Source organism: Protopterus annectens, chromosome 10.part0 (assembly GCF_019279795.1).
Source record: "Protopterus annectens isolate FY-2018-M chromosome 10.part0, PAN1.0, whole genome shotgun sequence".
Lineage (NCBI taxonomy): Eukaryota > Metazoa > Chordata > Ceratodontiformes > Protopteridae > Protopterus > Protopterus annectens.
In genome coordinates, this window is record NC_056744.1 from 1,414,144,911 (window position 1) to 1,414,166,777 (window position 21,867).

Here is a 21,867-nt window from a genome sequence, read left to right on the forward strand (position 1 = left end):
ACAGCATCAATGGGACCAGATGGTGTCCCAGGCTGTGTCCTACATGAACTCCAAGAAGAGCTAAACCCAAACATAAAACTACTGTTCAATCTCAGCCTTACTACAGGATATGTGCCCAAAGAGTGGCGTACAGCAACAGTGGTCCCTCTTCATAAAGGTGGTGCCTCAACGGATCCTGGAAAATATTGCCCCATAAGCCTGACTAGCTTGGTCTGCAAAGCTATGGAAAGGATCATCATGGACCTCATAAATAAAGATATTGGGGACCTACAAACACTGGATCCTACCCAGTTCGGCTTTGTTAAGGGCAGATCCTGCCTCTTAAACCTGGTTGATTTCTTTGAAACAGTCACCAAGGCCATTGACGAGGGGAAGGTGGTCCACACAGCTTACCTGGACCTCGCAAAAGCCTTCGATACAATACCTCACTCGGGCATTATAGATAAGCTCACCAGCTTAAATATAAACCCCTATGTCACTAGATGGATTGCAAACTGGCTCAAGGACAGAACCCACATGGTTAGAATTGCTGGAGCCATGTCAGACTCCAAACCAGTTACAAGTGGTGTCCCACAAGGCTCAGTCCTGGGACCTCTCTTGTTCGGTATATATTTCTCGGAGGTACAGGCCAACACGGAAGGACTATGGCTGACCAAGTTCGCAGATGACTGCAAACTGGGCGCCATAATCGACTCTCCAGTCGACACAAGCATCCTCCAAAAGGGCCTCATAGAAACAGACAACTGGTGCTAGAGCCATGGCCTCAAGCTAAATGCCAAAAAGTGTATAGTCATCCCCTTTGGCAAAAACAAAGTGCCCACAAATTACCACATAGTTGGTAATCCATTAAGTACGGAAGAAGTAATTAGGGACCTGGGGACCCAAGTTGATAGCAATCTCTCATTTGACAACCACATGGCCAAAGTGGTTAGAAAAACATTTTATATAGCCCACCTAATCATGAAGGGATTCACATCTAGATCGGGGACGTCATCGTGCCTCTTTACTCATCCCTCATCAGGCCCATAATTGAGTACAATGCCCCTTTTGGGATGTACCTTACCAGACACCTGCAGCAACTGGAAAGACCCCAAAAGTACCTCACCAAGAGGATCAAAGGGCTCAAACAGATGCCATATGCTGCCCGGTTAAAGAAACTCCAGCTCTACTCAGTGGCATACCGCCTGTTCTGACGTATAAAGCCATGTCCAACCCGGAATTAATGGACATGCTGCACCTCAGAAAATCCAAATCCCATCGAGCTACACGCTCGAGAGACTTGAACCTCAGCACTGAAATAAATAGGACATGCTGGAGGGACAGATTCATAACCCAGAGGCTCCCTTCACTCTGGAATAAAATCCCAGTCCAGGTTAGGCAGAGTCCCTCATTGACTCTCTTCAAGAGGAATCTTGATGAGTGGATGGGAGATCGTAGGTTTACCCCGGGTATCACTTCTGTGTCACTGTTAGACAGAGGCACAGTATACTAACCTCGAAAAAGGGCATAGCAAAATAAATTTAAAATGGGTGGCGAAAGCCAAACACATTCTGGCTAGGCTTATAAATGCCCTAGGGCAGATAGCCTAGTATGAACCTATGAACCTATGAACCTATGAACCTAGGTGCTCCAGTTTCCTCCCACATTCCAAAGACATACAGTAAGTGTATTGGACACTCCAAATTGGCTCTAGGTGTGATTGTGTGCGTGTGGATGTGTTTATGTGGTGCACCCTCCACTGAAGGTTGGTCTGTGGGCTAGCAACCTGTAAAACCCATAACTGCTACAGAAACAATGAGTGCTGAAACGTGCTTGTTGCCTGATGTACCACATGGTGCTTAAACAGGAAAGAGACAGAGAGAGAGAGAGAGAAGCCTAAAAGGATCAAGGAGAAAAATAAAAAATAATGAGGGCAAAGGACTAAAATCAAGGATACACATTCCCCTTATTTACTTAGAAATTTGCTAGAATAACACTCATTAGATTACTTGGCATTTTCTGAAAGCTATTAAGTCTGAAACTTTATAATTATTTAAAAGCTGCAATAGCCATTGCGTTGCCAGAAAACAAAAACACAAACTTTGTAATGAACAGACCAAAATATGAAATAAAATCAGAGACATAGTGCAAAATCTGAGACAGTTCAGAGCATGTACACACACACACACACACACACACACACACACACACACACACACACACACACACACACACACACACACACTCACACACGCAATGTCACTCACCGCTGGAGGTTTAAGATAATGCACAGTGAAGATTCTAGATTGGCAGGGTCTTTCCTGCAGTTTTTAATGAAGGCTTGTCTGTATGACTTTTTTACTGTTTGGTTTCTGGTTGCAGTAATTTGCAAGTACCCCCATGTTTATGGATATCAGGCTTGCTTTTAAACTCTGTGGGAGGCTGATAAAAAGGCTGAAACATTCATTTCTACAGCTAGTGGAGTTTGACTGTTTTGGTCAGAATGTACCTATAAATAACAGTCAAGAGTATTCAGAAGTCATGTAGCTGAAGCACTGTTATACCCTTAAGTGGTTATTTACATATATTATTTCTAGAATTACCACAGTTATCCAAGTAATGGTGGAGTTTGTCTCAAAGATTAAGCCATGCAAGTCTCAGTGCACATGGACACTACAGTGAAACTGCGAATGGCTCATTAAATCAGTTATGATAGTGCTGTCATTTACATATATCCCATGGGCCTCTGCTACAGGAGGTTTAAGGTAATACACAGTGAAGAGACTAGCATGATTGGGACTTTCAATTTTTAATGACTGGTTTGTCTATGTGAACTTTTTATTCTTTGTTTTGGTGATTTGGTGTATATATTTTATGTGTGTGTGTGTGTGTGTGTGTGTGTGTGTGTGTGTGTGTGTGTGTGTGTGTGTGTGTGTGTGTGTGTGTGTGTGTGTGTGTGTGTGTGTGTGTGTGTGTGTGTGTGTGTGTGTGTGTGTGCGCGTTGTGGGTCTATATCATGTACGTGTGTGTGTGTGTGTGTGTGTGTGTGTGTGTGTGTGTGTGTGTGTGTGTGTGTGTGTATGCGTGTGTGCTGCTGCTGACTGAAATGGTTCAAACTCAGAAGTGAAATCTAAAATATAGATAAAACAGTTTATAGAATGGTAACTAGATACAGAAGTCTAAAATAGTTTGTCATGTATTCTCATCCTGACTTCTTATGCACAGCTACCTTTTCCTTAGAAATACAGTAAGGTTATCAAGAGCTATTATCTCCCTCATATCACACCACATGTGGGGGAGTAGCTACTGGTAGTTTTGCTCAGAAGAATAAGGGGAGAGTTATATGTCTAAGGGCCTCAGTCTACGCTTAGAGGCTGTCTGACTGACAGGCAGTGCTTCTGTTATGGCCTTGATAAGAAAAACTTTTGCTTAGTAGATTTACCTGGTCAGTGAAAGAGTAAATAAATAAATAATGACAATTTTTCTGTAGTTTTCTTACAAAAAAAAAAATTATCCTTGTTTTCCTGCCTTTCCTTGACTAGAATAGTCCATTATGCAGGCTTTGCTATATTCTGGACTTTGGGATAGTTCATGTGTTGCCCATTGCCTTACTTGGATAGAAGGAAGTTTCTTTGCTCACCAATGAGAGTGGGGAGCCTTGAGCAGCCTATCTGTCCCTGAAGGAGTGACCTCAGCACAAGATCTAGTAGTAATTGGTTGTTTTGGACCATTTCTAGCTCTTTTGAAGTTCCCTGTATAAAAATCCTCCTCTGAGCATTTTTTTTCGACTATACTACTCAGCAACAGCTCCTTGTGGTCCTGCAGAGTGGTGCTAGCAGCAGAGAACAGAAAAAAGTGACTATTTTTCAGATTTAAGTATATTTTTGCTGTTTCTACCTGTAAGACCTTCTTTTCTTGCTGTAAATGAAGTTTTAACTGCTATTTTATCTGTATTTAGCATTTTTTGTTACCTGCACTTAAGTTAAAGTTTGTTTGTTTAATTTAACTGTTGAGGCTGCCCACTCAAGTGCGCTAGCCTGTGCATTTAATATACTGCTGCTTCCCTGCATTTTTCTGTAGTTTTCTTACAAAAAAAAATATATATCCTTGTTTTCCCGCCTTTCCTTGACTAGAATAGTCCATTATACAGGCTTTGCTGTATTTTGGACTTTGGGATAGTTCCTGTGTTGCCCATTGCCTTACTTGGATAGAAGGAAGTTTCTTTGCTCACCAGTGGGAGTGGGGCCTTGAGCAGCCTATCTGTCCCTGAAGGAGTGACCTCAGCACAAGATCTAGTAGTAATTGGTCATTTTGGACCATTTCTAGCTCTTTTGAAGTTCCCTGTATAAAAATCCGCCTCTGAGCGTTTTTTTTTGACTATACTACTCAGCAACAACTCCTCGTGGTCCTGCAGAGTGGTGCTAGCAGCAGAGAACTGAAAAAAGTGACTACTTTCCAGATTTAAGTATATTTTTGCTGTTTCTACCTGTGCGACCTGTAAACGAAGTTTTAACTGCTATTTTATCTGTATTTAGCGTTTTTATTACCTGCACTTAAGTTAAAGTTTGTTTGTTTAATTTAACTGTTGAGGCTGCCCACTCAAGTGTGCTAGCCTGTGCATTTAATATACTGCTGTTTCCCTGCATTTTTCTGTAGTTTTCTTACAAAAAAAATATATCCTTGTTTTCCCACCTTTCCTTGACTAGAATAGTCCATTATACAGGGTTTGCTGTATTCTGGACTTTGGGATAGTTCCTGAGTTGCCCATTGCCTTACTTGGATAGAAGGAAGTTTCTTTGCTCACCAGTGGGAGTGGGGAGCCTTGAGCAGCCTATCTGTCCCTGAAGGAGTGACCTCAGCACAAGATCTAGTAGTAATTGGTCATTTTGGACCATTTCTAGCTCTTTTGAAGTTCCCTCTATAAAAATCCACCTCTGAGCGTTTTTTTCGACTATACTACTCAGCAACAGCTCCTCGTGGTCCTGCAGAGTGGTGCTAGCAGCAGAGAACTGAAAAAGCGACTACTTTCCAGATTTAAGTATATTTTTGCTGTTTCTACCTGTGCGACCTTCTTTTCTTGCTGTAAATGAAGTTTTAACTGCTATTTTATCTGTATTTAGCGTTTTTATTACCTGCACTTAAGTTAAAGTTTGTTTGTTTAATTTAACTGGGGAACAAAAAATGAAGATTGCCGGGTGAAGCACTCTGTAGTATTCACAGTCAATATAAAAACCTAAAAACAAGAGTGCACTAATGGCTGTGTTAAATCAAACGTATCACAGAAACGAACAGCTACAGCTGGTTTACCATTTATTGTAGAAAACAAAGCAGGATCCAGATGGTGTAGTAAGCGCTTTCACGTCCAACAATGACGCTTCATCAGACTTCATGAAATACTCAAAAACTGCACTCCTTATATACAATGTAAATGATGTGCTTAAATGAGTTAATTGCAAACAATTAAGATAATCAAAATTCATCAAGGCTGAATTCAACTCATACATTGCTGAGACACATAAAATGCAGCTTATAGATATAAAAACATCATTTAAAAACTAACATATGAAAAAAATAAAACAAAATAAAACAATATTGGCTAAACACAATACCCACAGAATTAAAAACTAGTGTTTTAAAGGTCGTGCTGCCAAATATGGCTTCAAAGTTATCTTCTCATTCAATCCATGAATGTGTGCTTGCAACCTCACCACCCATCTATTTTTAAAATTACCTAACCTATGTGTTCTCTGAAATTTCTCCAATACTTTAAATTTAAAAGAGTGTCTAAGTCAACTATCAAGAATGTTTTGAGCCAGAGCGTTGTTGGTGTTTTCTTTGTGTATAGCATATATATGCTCTCTGATTCGCTCTCTCAGTGTCCTGTTAGTTTTACCCACGTAAAACGTAAAACATTCTTGACACTGAGCTAAATAGACTACATCTGTAGTCCTGCAATCTGCATAACCTTTAAACCTATATACATGTCCAGTAATGGGGTGTTCAAAAGTTTGATGAACATCTAATATGTCCAATAGAATAGGTACATTTCCTTGTCGCTCATGTAATCAATGCCAATATATAGATGTTCATCAAACTTTTGAACGTCACATAACACAAGCACTCAGGTCACTCCAAAGCAGGTACAAATATTACTCAGTCATTGTCCATGCCGGCGTGGATGACCTGAGATGTACCTCCCTGGACTACATGAAAAGATACAAAGAGGAGCTCTCTGATTATGTAGCCCAGGCCAGTTAACCCTGACCCTGAGCAGCATCTTACCCTCACCAAGAATGATGCCACAGTACAAAGACAAAATGATCAGCTTTAATAATTGGCTCAATTACTGGTGTCATTCTAGGGGGATCCAATGTCTGTCTGCTTCGGATGACATGCTTGACAAGTCATGCTGCTTCGCAAGGGATGGCTTGCACCTGTCACCCCTAGGCTTCCGGATATTGGCAAAGGCTCTTGCCACCCCCATAGTGCCTTTTTTAGGCAAGGCTCAAAAGACAAACCCACCTCCCTAGAAAACACAAGTGGAAAAAAACTAAGGGTAATGCTGCTCAACACCAGACGTCTAAACCTCAAGATGCAGGCTCTCGAAGCCCTCCTCAATATGGAGAGCATCGATGTCTGTGCAGTGACTGAAACCTGGTTCAAGGCTCCTGAGAGCACCCCAGCACTACCAGGTTATACCTCATATCATGCTTTTCGGCCCCATAACCTGGACCGAACCACAAAGGGAGGAGGAGTGTCCATATTCATCAAAGACACCCACACCTCCAGGTTAGTGGCAACGCACGAAGCATCGGAGACCATCCATGTGCAACTAACTGTAGGCAAAACTGCCCTACAGTTTGTAGCATGCTACAGACCACCCTCTCAAACTCAGGAACCCCACTCAGCCTTCCTGAAGACACTGGAGAGTATGAATATCTCTCCAGATACAAATCATATTAGGAGACTTCAACTACCCAAACATAGACTGGGAGCATTACTCAAGCCCCAGCACCCTAGCCCAAAGATTCCTAGAATTCATAAACTCAAATGTGATGGAACAATAGTCACCACTCCCACAAGAGGAGATAATATACTAGACCTGATCATCACAAACATGGGGACACAATGCTCCACACCGGAAGTATACCCCTCACTGGTGAGATCAGACCATAAACTAATCTCACTGGAAATCCACATCCCGCCCCCACCCCCAGCACAAAAGACCACAGTGAGGAACTTCTCAAAAGCTGGCTTCACACTTCTTAAGACTGAAGTGGTATCCTTCAAGGCCCCTGGGCCAGTGGAAACCACAGCCCACACCGCTGAATCCTTTATAAACGCTTTCTACGGGCACCTTCAAGAATGCATGGATCATGCAATCCCAAATAAAACCAAGACCCTTTCCCCCAAAGGCAGGCATCCTGTCTGGTGGACCCCAGCCATAAACAAACTTTACAACAGGAGGAGGAAGCTACTACAGGACAGAGCAAAATCCCAAAAAGGGAAGGCATCTCTGATCAGTACTAGCAGAAAACTATGATCACTCATAAAATCATCCAAGGCCAACTTTGAGAGAAAAATCGCAAAAGACACTAAAGATAATCACAAGGCCTTCTTTAGTTATGTTAGAAACCTGGGTGAAAACTCCCAGATATGCTCAGAGTTAGTTCAAAATGACAAAAAATACACTGAACCCACAGATATTGCCAACATACTGGCAGACAGGTTCAGTGCAAATCCCCCCCCCCCCAAAAGGAGAAATATCTATCCCAGCTGAATGTAGCCTCCCTGACATCACAGATGTCCAGGTGAGAGCCGCCCTCTCCAAAGCTAAAAACACAGCATCAATGGGACCAGACGGTGTCCCGGGTTGCGTGCTACATGAACTCCAAGAGGAACTAAACTCGCACATAAGGCTGCTGTTTAATCTTAGCCTTACTACAGGATATGTACCCAAAGAATGGCATACAGCAACAGTGGTTCCACTTCACAAAGGAGGTACTACTACGGACCCTGGAAATTACCGCCCCATAAGCTTGATGAGCCTGGTCTGCAAAGCTATGGAGAGGATCATTATGGAACTCATAGACAAAGACATTGGGGATCTACAGACACTTGATCCTACCCAATTCGGCTTTGTTAAGGGCAGATCCTGCCTTTTGAACCTGGTCGACTTTTTTGAAACAGTCACTAAGGCCATTGATGAGGGTAAGGCAGTTCACACAGCCTACCTTGACCTTGCAAAAGCCTTCGACACAATACCCCACTCGGGCATCATAGACAAGCATACCAGCTTAAATGTAAACCCATATGTCATAAGATGGGTTCAAACTGGCTAAAGGACAGAACCCACAAGGTCAGAATTTCTGGAGCCATGTCAGACTCTAAGCCAGTCACAAGTGGTGTCCCACAGGGCTCGGTCCTGGGACCTCTCTTGTTCGGCATTTATTTTTCAGAGGTACAAGCAAACATAGGAGGATTGTGGCTGACAAAGTTCGCAGATGACTGCAAACTGGGTGCCATAATTGATACTCCAGCGGACACTAGCATCCTTCAGAAAGGTCTCACAGAAACGGAAAACTGGTGCCAGAGCCATGGCCTTAAACTGAACGCCAAAAAATATATAGTCATACCCTTTGGGAAAAACAAAGTACCCACAAATTACCACATAGGTGGCAATCCATTAATTACGGAAGAAGTAATCAGGGACCTAGGGACCCAAGTTGACAGTAACCTCTCATTTGACACCCACATTGCCAAAGTGGTTAGGAAGACCTTCTATATTGCTCACCTTATCATGAAAGGATTCACATCTAGATCAAGAGAGGTCATTGTGCCCCTATACTCTTCCCTTATCAGGCCCATGATTGAGTGCAATGCCCCATTTGGTATGCACCTTACCCGGCACCTGCAGCAGTTAGAAAGACCCCAAAAGTACCTCACCAAGAGGATCAAGGGTCTCAAACATATGTCATATGCTGCCAGACTGAAGAATCTCCAGCTCTATTCAGTCGCATACCACCTACTCAGAGGAGATCTATGCCTGACGTACAAGGCCATGTCCAATCCGGAATTAATGGACATGCTCCACCTGAAAAAATCCAAATCCACCAGAGCCACGAGAGCGAGAGATTTGAACCTCAACAGAAATAAATAGGACGTGCTGGAGGGACAGATTCATAACCCAGAGGCTCCCTACACTCTGGAACAGAATCCCAGTCCATGTTAGGCAGAGCCCCTCACTGACTCTCTTCAAGAGAAATCTTGATGAGTGGATGGGAGATCGTAGGTTTACCCCGGGGGTCATCTCTGTGTCACTACTAGACAGAGGCACAGTAAACTAAACCCTAAATGGGCACAGTATTATCATTCCAAGGGGTGGCGGAAGCCACACACACTCTGGCTAGGCTTATAAATGCTCTAGGGCAGATAGCCTAGTATGAACCTATGAACCTATGAACCTATGTAGAACTGCTGATCTATCTAAACTGGAAGATCAGTGTGATGAATCTAGTGCTGTATGTATTTTCACTACAGTCACCACATAAGAAAGCAATGGACAGCTTCAATGATAACAGCACATCTCAGAATAAAACTGCCAAAATGTAGGCGGGCAAACAATTAAAAAAAAAGGTTTGTGTTACCAGCACTGGGTCAATGATTGTCCACTGCCAAAAATTCTTACATATTAGGACCAGTCTTTTAGCAATCCTGAATGTTGTTTAATATTTCATGTTGCCAGTCTTTTGTTTTCTTTTTTGGTTTTGTTTTTGTTTTTTTTTTTTTTTTCTGTTTTTTTCTGTTTTTTTTTTTTCAGAAAATATAAATCCTCTTCATTTCTGCAGGGTAAGAAGCCAATATTATACTTATGATTCTTAATAACAAGAATGCATATGTCATGAAACAGATCTTTGCTGCTTACTTTACATTGATAATAAGATGAAGGTCACCCTCAGCTGTGTGCCTGTAATCTAAGACTCGGGAGAATGCACTGTACTCTAATCACCAGACCAGGAGTATGAAGTGACTAAGTGAATAATCAGGAGGCTGCCAGTGCTTTTGACAGTTTAATAGCACAACACTAAGGCTGCAGTGCCGTACAACTGAAATGTACAGCATGTCAAGGATGAAAGACACTACTAACCTGGGTTTCTTAATGACTTACTTAGCTGCGATGTTTTTGGTGAGTATTTCTTTTTTGTTTGTTTTTGATTAATATACAAGTCCTTTCATGTATACTTGTGTGTATTCTATTTATGTGAGTATACATTTTATTTATTTATTTATGTTTTTTAACCCGGTAGATGGGCTTGTTAGACATCTTTTACAGTACAACCCACACCAGAGATGTAAAACCTAACAGAAATTCTGTATATCAAAGACAGTTGAAAGACTGACAGGTAATCAGAGAAAAAGTAAAAGGCTCTTTGCTATATGTATGATTTACAATTTACAAGGAAATGTCTACTGCTTGTCTTCATCTGTGACACATGTGTATACTAATTCTTCCAGTGTGTACACAAGGCATGCATGGATATAAAAATAAACTTGTTGTTACATTAGGAAATAGTGTGCCTGAAATTAGGGTGAATGTGTGGTTAAATAAAGAAAAGGGGTATAATTAGTTATTCTGTGTATGCTAGACTCTGTGGATAATTATTACAGTGTACCTCAGAAGCAAATGCATTTGTACATTGAAATTAATACTGTTCTAAAGTTGCATTGCAGTTTATTTGTTGTCAGTTGAAATAAAATAACGAGAAAGAGCTTCAGCTGTAACTTGCATTTTAAGACCATTTGTCGTCAAAAGGTAATTTTAAAACACGAAAACACATGCTTATTTATTTACAGTTATGCTGTCACAAAAATGTTTAACCAGTTTTATGTATTTTCAAAGTTATATAATGGATATATATCCAATTTATTGTTTTTTTTTTCCCTTACCAGCCTTTGAACCCCTGCCAGCACACTGTTTACAATTTTTCTGCCTAATTATACTAGTGGGCTATACTGATTTTTTAGTTAACATTTAACATTTTACTCTTTGCTTTGACCTAATTTTCCCCAGCTTGATCCAGCTTATAGAGCATTCAGTGCACAGAAAACAACCACACTGTGCATCCCTGTGCCACTGATTTTGTTTTCTAGGTATACAGTCAGTGGACAAACTAGTCTGATGGAGGTATAAATGGCTAGACAGCCACTCCATCTGCAAAGGAGGATGATGCTGAAGCCACAAATCCATAAAACATTCAATATCCCCAGACAAGGAACAGCTACCTAAAGTCATTCTCACCTAGATAATTTGCCAAGTGACAGGTTTGCTTCTTGAAGCAAGGAGACCTTCTTCATAGTCAGGGTTGCAGAATTTAAGCCAGTGCTATCCTGTTCATTCTTGTCTACCTGCTTTTCAGTTTGGATTTTTTAATACTCTATGAGAACTGTCCACGAAGACAACTTATTCTGTATGGTAACTGCCATTTGCTCATATTTTGCATTTAGTGTTAATGATACAAGGAGTGTTTTCAGAGGTGGCTGTTAAAGTCTGCACCTGGAAGCAATACCATCTGTTACATGTCACCTTGCTGTGACCATAGCACGTAACCTACATGCTACACAACAGCAAAATACAGAAATGTCCTGTATATCAAAAGGATATCTGCAGCACTGTCTTCACATACACAGACTCTTATAGGTAGATTAGCTGGACCCCAAAGCCTTTTTCATTCATGATCAAGACAGGAAATTGGAAAATAGGTGTAAATTAAAATGTGGTTCCTTTCATCATATTAGTATTACACTATTTTGTTTTTCTAGGAGGATTGGGTTCATACATATCTCTTTGTCTGCTCTATGCCTGTGAGTAAGAAAATACTATCATTTACCTCCTGAGTTTAATATAATCCAGTCTTGATGGAGGATTGTGGGTAGTAAAAGTCACACATAATGTGCCGTAAAAGTTTCATTCACTAACTATGTTGCCTTTGCGCTCCATTCTTTTGACAGCCAGTATGCAGTTGGCATGACCTGGACAACACTGATTATGACTGCTGGCCCATTGATCAACCCAATGAGTACAACATGATTGACTGTGGAGGTTAGTACCCTGACATTTACTATGCATTTATTCTGTGTACAAATGTACACGTGGAAACAGATAATGATGACAGATGATGTAAAACAAAAATCAACTGTATGGCAATTTTTTTTTACCTAGCTAGAAAATGTCTGCTAGGTTTGTAGGACGTTACTAGGAACTATCTTGCTAAACTGGTTTGTGCTGGTCACTTACAAAAGAAAAACTTCTTTCGGATAAGCAGACATCTTTATAAGTAGATTGAATTACATGTATTAACCACTGACCGACATCATATCTTCAGCCTTTATTAGGAATTAAGCAGCATTATACTGGGGTACATGTCCCGGCTATAAATTAGTGTGCCATAGATGGGGACCTGGTGAAACTGCCACCACTGTTTGTTCTCTTCATCATGAGATATCTTTTACCTTTAAAGTTTTTAACTTTTTTTTTTATTCCTATCTATAAGGGTAACCTTCCCTCACCTCAACCAACCCATAACTTTCACAAAACTTGCCACGATGATGAGTACTGTAAAAAGTATTGCATGCAGCTGTCTCTTCGGTAAAGTAGCTGGTTATTAGAGGCAAGACTGGAAGAAATTTAAAGTCAATCAGATGGGCTGAAGGGTAGAAGATGGGTTAATTAAAATTCAGACTAGCAAAAACATTGAAGGACTGATGTTCAAAACTGCAGGCCTTCTTTACAAGTATTCAGTAATCTAAATCTATGGCAATCCTTCCGGTTCCTGAATTCACCAATAATGACTGCCAGTTATTCAAACTGTCCTGTACACAGTAAGCGCACCATGAATGCAAGGAGTCTAAATCCACTTGTCTGAACTCTGTATGACATATCTTAGAGCAAAAGGCCTTGGGTATGAATCCTGGGGGGACAAAAGCTTCTGAAGAAAGGTGAAGGACACAAGTTGTTTGCTCAGGAAAGCATCGGTTGAAGATTTGGTGCAGCTGCACCACACCTACAATTTGTTATATTATTAACTTTCTTTGCTATATATCTGTCTGTATTTCCTTTCTAGTTTATGTAAGGAACACACTATTTTTCATGTTTTACCATTCTTCAAAATGGTGAGTAGGTTGAACTAATTTTTTTTGTCGCTTCAATTTTTGTTGTAACCTTTCCTTCAGTTATGCCCTAAATGCAGTCTTGATGAAGTGGAAAGGTTAACTGTGTTTTTTTCCTTGGTTAGCAATTATTTTAAGGCACTCATAAAATTCACAAGCAGTAAAAGGGATCATACTTGTCAAAATAAATTAAAATGCAGTTAGCACTGGGTGGGAAGGGGTTCTTCTTGCAGATTAAGTGCTTCATTTTAACATGTACGTCCACTGCTATAGACTGATGAAATTTTCCCTTTAGGATCCTTGGTTCATAAATGTGTTCATTTTGTAAGATGCCTGATTTCTGTTTTTGTTGTAGTAAATACACATTATGGTCCTTGACTATTTTCTGTTACTTCACTAATAAGGACTAAATAAAATAACAGAGACAGATCTGGAGATATCTGTTTGAAAACAGTCTGTCATTTAGACAATCTGTTTAGTTTCATTTTGTTCATAGATTCATAGGTAAGTACTTGGTTAAGTTGCCCTTGAGGGCCATTTTGCATTTGACGTAACCTATCCCATTTGGTTAGAAATTTGCCTTATCCATCCCATTGTCAAAAATGATATATTGCCCTAAGTAAGAATGACTGAGATCACACAATAAATAATTTGAGGGGACCCATGCATGGGATAAAGCATTTAGGAGCTGCCTCTGTCCATTAGAGGTACAGGGGCAGTCTTGGGGTACATTTTCTGTTTCCCATCCATATAGTTAAGTTGCACTTCAAAATGGCAAGGATTTACTTTGTTTTATATGGGAAGGCTGTTCCAGAGCAGTGGTATCCTCTGCATGCTATACTGTCCCTGAAAACTGTGCTATTGATGTTGTAGAAGAGGTTTAGCTCCCTAGACTGAATATTCCTGATGCTATTTGACTTGCTGATGTGCAGTAAATCCATCAGTATTGGGTCACAGGATGCCTTGTATGCCAGACACAGGTCACCTCTTAGCAGTCTGCAGGATACTGAATGTAGTGACAGGGCTTTTAGTCAGTCCATGTAGGACATGTTGCTTAAGCCTTGTATCATTTTAGTAAAGTATCTCTGTGGGTGCTCCAGTTGTTGCATGGTTCTGGACATATACAGTACATGCCAAAGGGTGCATCATATACAATGACTGGCTGATTCAATGATCTGTGCTGCAAACTGTAGTTGAATTATTTTTGCTCGTCTTACGGAAGTATATTTTTCATAAAATTAAGTATTTCAGATTTTATCTTCCTGTTGTCCAAATTGGAACAGAAAATGTTTGCCATTAATAAGAATGGTTTGATGGTTGGGATAATAGTCAAGGTGTTTACCTCACAGACACATAGTACAGAGTTTAATCCCCACCTTGGGAAGCAAGACTAGGCTTAAAAAGGCAGAGTGACATGCAAATGCAGTAGTTAGTATTACTGCCTCATATTCCTTGAGTCCTGAGTTTGATTCTTGACTGGGTTACCATCTGTATAGAGCTTATATGTCTGGTCTGTGTTTGCTTAGGTTTTCATCAGGTTTTTCACTTTCTTCCTGCATTCAAAACACATGTTAGCAGGTGGACTACTGTTTGCATTTTGGTCCTATATGTGTATGTAAGTGTAGTACATGTATACACTGTAATGCATTCGTATGCCATCTAGGGACAGTTCCTGGCTTGTACCCATTGTGTCTTTTGTTAGCAAGGATATGCTTCTGCTTCAAATTCATCCTACCCCACCTCATGCCCTGAACTGGTTAAACTGGGTATACAAGGCAAACTAATGGGAATAGACAAGTACTATAGACACTGGTCATTTTAGCCTATGTAATGGTCTACAAAACCAGGAGATCAATTAGCCATTTCTTTGTGAATGTAAAATCTAATTATTCAGATTCTTTTATATACTTGATTTTTGTGAGTGGTAGGATGCTGTGCATTTATTATGTGCAGATAAAAGTAGCAAAACTGGTCCTGCACTGGCTTTAAGCCTTGCTTTTCTATATAATGTAATGATGCAGGCATGTAAGGATTTGTTGTATGGCAGACCCCCCCCCCCAAAAAAAAAAAATATACTTTGCATGTTAGAAAAATCTAAAATATCGCACACAGTTTATACAGACTTAACCATGACATCAATTAGGTAACTTATCATCCCATATCATGAATAATATAATACATTTAATAAACTTTTCCCAGCCTCTTAATATGCCATCTTATATGCAACTATTTCAAATGTATGTAGGAGTTTATGTATTATATGTACGATTGCACTGTATTTTTATGTATATCTTAGTTTGCATTTTGTATATATATTTCTTTCTCAATTCACTCTGACTGGATCTTTTAATGCATTCAGTCATACTATGTAATATTGTTGATGATGTATTTTCTACTCTTTGAGCTCAGGTTGTGGATGAAAAGGCTCAGTCGACTAGTGCACTTACCCAGTGAAGAAACAGTAAATAACTATTAAGACTTTTTTCACATGCCTAATAGATTTCATTAAGCAGATCACAAGTTGTGAAAGTTGCTGGTACCTTTTCTAGGTCCTGTCTTGCTTGACATTTGTTTTGATGATATCCAAGCCAATACCCCAGAAGTGTGGCTGACCAAGTTTACTGCAGAGTACAAAGAGAACAATTTGTTCACTCATCCACTGATATTAAAGATATACAGCAAGGGCTAGAATATAACACACAAAAGAGCAATGAAACAACAGTAGAAGAGCATGAAATAGAAGTTGATAATGTTAAAAAGAAGAAACCATGACTTCATTAACGCTTTCATCCAATCTAATTCAGACTCGTTGAGGAAGTCTGCATTAAACTGATTGAAAGTGATAATTGAGTCATGTTTTGGTCTTTTTCACACAGCCAACTTTTATTTAATTTATATAAGGGTTGGAATATTAATATACCCAGTATACCAAAAAGTATCTGAAGCTAAATGCAAAAAAGAACAGTGCAGTAACATTCAGCAAAAGGCTGCTTCCTCCCATATGATATAAATGTTACTCCTGTTCAGAAAAACACAGTTGTAAGAGACCAGGTTACTATATTCCAATATTCCCTCATTTGACCATCACATTAGGAACATAGGAACAAAGGAAATCCTTCTGCCTTGCCCATTTAATGGGCTGGTATTTCCTGGGATTTGGTTTTAAGGGAAGCATTTTCAAGGTGCAGAGAAGTCAACTTTCCTAGCAATGTATTCTTCCCTTGTCTGACCCATTAATGAATACAATGCCCCTTTGGTACAGAGAAATTAAAACATATTGCTTAACTGAAAATGCCCCAAAGATTTCTAACCTAGAAAATGAAAGGCCTTAAGATCTTCAGCTGCCCTGATAGGTTAGCATGCTTCTCCTTACAAATAGTAGTGTTCTGGCTGCTCCTAGGTGACCTGTGTCCGCTGGCTGCTACTAGATGACCTGTGCCTGCTGGCTGTTCCTGGGTGACCTGTGTCTGCTGGCTGCTCCTAGGTGGCCTGTGTCTTCTGGCTGCTCCTGGATGACTTGTGTCTGCTGGCTACTCCTAGGTGACCTGTGTCTGCTGACTGCTCCTACGTGACCTGTGTCTGCTGGCTGCTCCTACGTGACCTGTGTCTGCTGGCTGCTCCTAGGTGACCTGTGTCTGTTGGCTGCTCCTGGGTGACCTGTGTCTGCTGGCTGCTCCTGGGTGACCTATGTCTGCTGGCTGCTCCAAAGTGACCTGTGTCTGTTGGCTGCTCCTGGGTGACCTGTGTCTGCTGGCTGCTCCTGGGTGACCTGTGTCTGCTGGCTGCTATTAGGCGACCTGTGTTTGCTGGCTGCTCCTGGGTGACCTGTGTTTTCTGGCTGCTCCTAGGTGACCTGTGTCTGCTGGCTGCTCCTGGGTGACCTGTGTCTGCTGGCTGCTCCAAGGTGACCTGTGTCTGCCGGCTGCTCCTAGATGACCTGTGTCTGCTGGCTGCTCCTAGGTGACCTGTGTCTGCTGGCTGCTCCAAGGTGACCTGTGTCTGCTGGCTGCTCCTGGCTGACCTGTCTGCTGGCTGCTCCTAGGTGGCCTGTATCTGCTGGCTGCTATTAGGTGACCTGTGTCTGCTGACTACTCCTAGGTGGCCTGTGTCTGCTGGCTGTTCTTGGGTGATCTGTGTTTGCTGGCTGCTACTAGGTGACCTCTGTCTGCTCCTAGGTGATCTGTGTCTGCTGGCTGCTGCTAGGTGGCCTGTGTCTCTTCTTCTGAGCAATGAAAGACCATACTGGTGGCTATCAGGTGATGTGCCTTGCTTTGTGAGCCTTAATCATAGCTGAAAAGGGTCCCTGGGCTAGTTATTTTACCCAACTAACAAAGTATACATAAAAAGTAAACAAATAAATAACAATTAAGTGCACTGAGGCAGTGATGAAAGAAGTAGTAAGTAGTAGTTTACAAGAACTACATGAAGTTTGGGTGACAAGCAGAACAATTGCAATACGTGAGAGATAATTGCACTACAGATAAGGTAAGAGCTATATATTCATGAAAGGTCCCCCTTACTGACACTGTCCTATAGTAATATAAGAACTGTGGGAGTGACGGTAACACTGATAACCACACAACAAATACTTGGATTGGTAGGTGTGTACTATTAGGTGCTTGAAAAAGAGTGTCAAGAATGTGTAACTATGTCTACATGGATAGGCATCTTATGGTCCCCGTGATTGCTTGCCTAGTACTGTTACTATTTTTCAATGAATTATGTTTTGCAGGGTTCCATTGTAGTTTGAGATCTACTTACATAATGTTTTGGCTGTTCCTATCAGTATTTCATGAAACTTAACATACACATGGGATTGCGGTTTGAGTCATACAGCTTCTGTATGCATAGGTGTAGGATTCATATGCAAGTCCTTTAAACTGATTGACTATCTGTGATTGCTTGTAAAAATACCATTGTATTTCATTGTTAATACACAATTAATAAATATTAAACAAGTCTATAGATTTGTGAAAAATTCTCATGAATTTGCTTACTGATATGATAAAGTTTGATGCTCACTTGGTGAGAGGTGTATTACAGTAAATTATGTTTATACAAAAACAGTCTGTGTTTCAGTAAGACAGGAACAAGTCTATGCTGAAATATTGAAAGATCGAATTTCAGTATATCAACATTCAAGATGATGAACCAGCTTTGCACATAAATGCTGGTATTTGCTGGTATTTTTTGCCCTTTCCTCGATATGGCACAGTTTTTGGAGTTGGTATTTATAATATGCAGGAGGATGGGGTGCAGAGGGGTTTACCCCCCCCCCTACAAAAAAGCCATATTTTTGTTTTACAGGAGTTTAGGTGCAAAGCCTGTTTAATGATTTGAACATTGATATTTTCATGTTCAATATTGTGGTCTGTCAATATTTCAACATAGACCACAGAAAGTACATTTTGGGAATGATACATCTTCATTTCCATATTTTTTGTTGGTTTGTTTTTTTTTTTTTTTTTTTTTTTGTTTGCATCTTATTCAGAGAATAGATACATGGTAATGTCAAAACTTAACATACTTAGGTCAGTAGAGGAAAGGTTTTTTTTTTCATTTGTCCAGTAATCTGATTTCAGACTTGTTTGATTTTGACATTGTTTGCATTAGCCATTTCCTGCTATTGGATGGAGGTAAAGTTGCAACATGAGTTAACTGATATCAGGTTTTGTCTGGATTTTGGTAGAGTGCATACACTGGTAGAAATACTGCAGAAAGAGTGAAATCTTTCATTGTTATCTGCAGGGGTTATGTGAGGTTTTGACATTGTTTGCATTAGCCATTTCCTGCTATTGGATGGAGGTAAAGTTGCAACATGAGTCAACTGATATCAGGTTTTGTCTGGATTTTGGTAGAGTGCATACACTGGCAGAAATACTGCAGAAAGAGTGAAATCTTTCATTGTTATCTGCAGAGGTTATGTGAATATTGTATGATTAAATTAATCTGCTGTGGGAGTAAATTCTACATAATGAGCATATTTGTTTCAGCTTTCTATAGCTACCATTTTGGAATAGGAGATGCATATTAGCAAATGTATTTAGGATATCAGAAGTTATCTATCAAACAGTATAGTTATATTTTTAAAAAGGATGACATTATTGCACATCTGAATCGGGTGACTCTACAACTACTTACTTTGACAATGTTTTGGTTTTTATTTCTACAGAAGATAGTGTATATTAGGAAAAGGGTAAACTGCACATATTTCCACCCTGAGTGGAGTAAAAACATTATGGCAACATATTAACCTGATGTGAAGCTTGGGCAGAAAGAAGCAAAAGGGCAACACTTTTTTAAACTAGCTAAATAGGACTTTGCTGTTAAGTGAGCATAAAATTAAAAAAAAAAGTAATGTGTGTGTTTGTGACTGTATTTGTGCGTGTGTGTGTACATCTGCACGAGTAAAAGAGAGAGAAAGAAAAACAAAGGTTCTCACTTCAAAAGCAAATAGGTGAGATCTCATTTCATTTGCACATTTTGTTTACCACCGAAAAATCTAGCATTTTTCTTTTGTGTTTTGTTTTGTTTGTCTTGTTTCTCAAAGGCAAAAAAGTACAGCTGCATTTTTTCTATTTTGATTTAGTCAACGTTTATGTAAGTGCTTCATTAGCTATTGACATTCTAAAATCAACTCACATAACTGAAAAACTCGGAAATTCTAACTTAATTATAATGCACTTCTAACCATTGATTAGCAATGTATGTTACTGTGCAAAGTATGTTACTTTGTTATCAAAATGCTGTTGTTCTGTTTTCATATCTGATTAAGAGACAGAGACAATGCATACCAACATCTGTTGACTATGACAGGGGGTCCATAAGCACACATTACCTAAACAATAAAATGTATGAAACATTAAATATTCAGCATTATTTACTGACTTTAAACCTCAGTAATTTTCCAGCAAATTAAACATTCTATGAGAAGCAGAACAGAACTATGCAGTAAAATCAGGGACACTTAAGTACAGAGGTATTGCTATGGCTTGTATTCTGTGATTTTTTTCTTCACCATTTGATCCCAATTTGACATCTAAGGAGTATTCACTCAACAAACTGGCTGTAGATCTTCTCTGACACAATCCATCCAAGTCTTTGCTTCCATTATTATTTCCTGTTGCCTGACCACAGCAATCTGTTGTCATTGACCTCTGCAATTCAAACTGCTTTCGATTCTGCTCTGATGTCATCATTTCTTCATCTATCTCACTGTGTGCATCCTACCACCCATCTCAGGTATGCTCTTCCCATCGCCTATAACTTCTTGAACTGCTTTGCCTCCACTCCCCAGGTTTCTGTACCATACAGAGACGCTGTTTTGTATATCTTAGACCTTTCAATTTCTCCAAGTCTTTTGGATTTCTAATACCATGGCAGGAATGGACCCCATTCCTAAGTAAAAGTATGATTAAAGTTCATGAAATTAGTATTGTTTCAATCTTTGATGTCAGCCAGAAGTGCTGTTCACAACACCCGCAATGTGCTCAGTAATGACTCCCTCTGCAAATCGTATGAAGTTACATGCATTGGGTAACATATCTAAATATGATTGTAGATTATTTTTTATAAGACCTGTTGATCCTACTACTGTCACAACTGTCTGGGTATCTTTCTTCCACATTATTCTCATTTCTGCCTGCAGATCCTGGTATATTATGATTTTGTGTCTCTCTGTATTCAAGACACTGTAGTCACTGGATGTGGCAATTTCAATGTCTTCTTTCATGGACCTACTATATCTGGTTTTCTAGCATCTATCTTTTGAACTGTTAGTAATAGGTGAGCCCATGTCATGTAGACTTCATCATTTTCTATGATGCTTTGTGGCTCATGTTTCCAGTGTTTTTCAACTACTTCAGTACTATGTTTGCACAATCCCCAGTGCGACAGTCTCGCCACATTATTATGCCTTTCGGTATACAGTCCTTCTGCCATTGGTATGTCACAGCCAGCAATGAGGTGTGCGACTGTTTCCAATTCTGTTTTACAAAACCTATATTTGTCTGTTTCTCCCACATGTTACACTGTAGCTTCACACATTACCCCGACACACTGTGCCAGTTAGCTGCAGAGCCCCTGATTCTAAGTTTGATCTCCTGAAACTACCATTTTCCTCAACCACTACCTCGCAGATACTTGAAGTTGTTAACCTGTTTCACTGTTTACTCCTTCTACCCCAGTTTTCAGCCTCTTCAGAATTCCCCCATTTTGCTGTTATGAGAACTGTCTTGTCTGTACGCAGTCATTCAGAATCAAAATCAGTATAGATTGTGGAAAAGGAAAGTTTAGTTTTTTTGTACCTGAGGAGATCCCAAGGGATATGGGGGTGGTATGTGGGAGACCAGAATTGAGTACAGGGAACTTTACTGGCAGATTTTTTTAGAAGCCAGTAGGTTCCCATTCCCTGGACTAAACGATGGTTTATCCCTGGCCCCAGTTTTAAAGCTGAGAGCAGCAAAACATTTACAAAAACATATACAAATGTGGCATTTGATTGTGTTGAGTCCCTGCATAGTGAGATTGTGTAATTATTTTAAATGTGAAGTAGTTGTGAGTTTTAAAGCCAGTAGAGGGTGCATGAATGGCAACTTTTGAATTTTATACACTTATATACCAAGTATTCTTATGATTTATTACCCTTAAGGAGAGATGTGAAATGGATTGTGGGTAAAGCCTATGACATTAATTTTATTTATTTATTTGTTATTTATTTAT

At 40.0% G+C, this 21,867-nt stretch overlaps 1 protein-coding gene across 1 annotated transcript in view; it reads left to right on the forward strand.

Moving 5' to 3' along the window:
- The first annotated feature begins 10,044 nt into the window (after positions 1-10,044).
- The window catches only part of LOC122814291, a 344,228-nt gene continuing 332,405 nt past the window's right edge, over positions 10,045-21,867 (forward strand). Inside the window, exons 1-2 of the mRNA XM_044086879.1 lie at positions 10,045-10,165; positions 11,989-12,079. Of these exons, the coding sequence (XP_043942814.1) occupies positions 10,091-10,165; positions 11,989-12,079 (166 nt within the window). The 5' untranslated portion in view covers positions 10,045-10,090. The remainder of the gene's footprint in view (positions 10,166-11,988; positions 12,080-21,867) is intronic.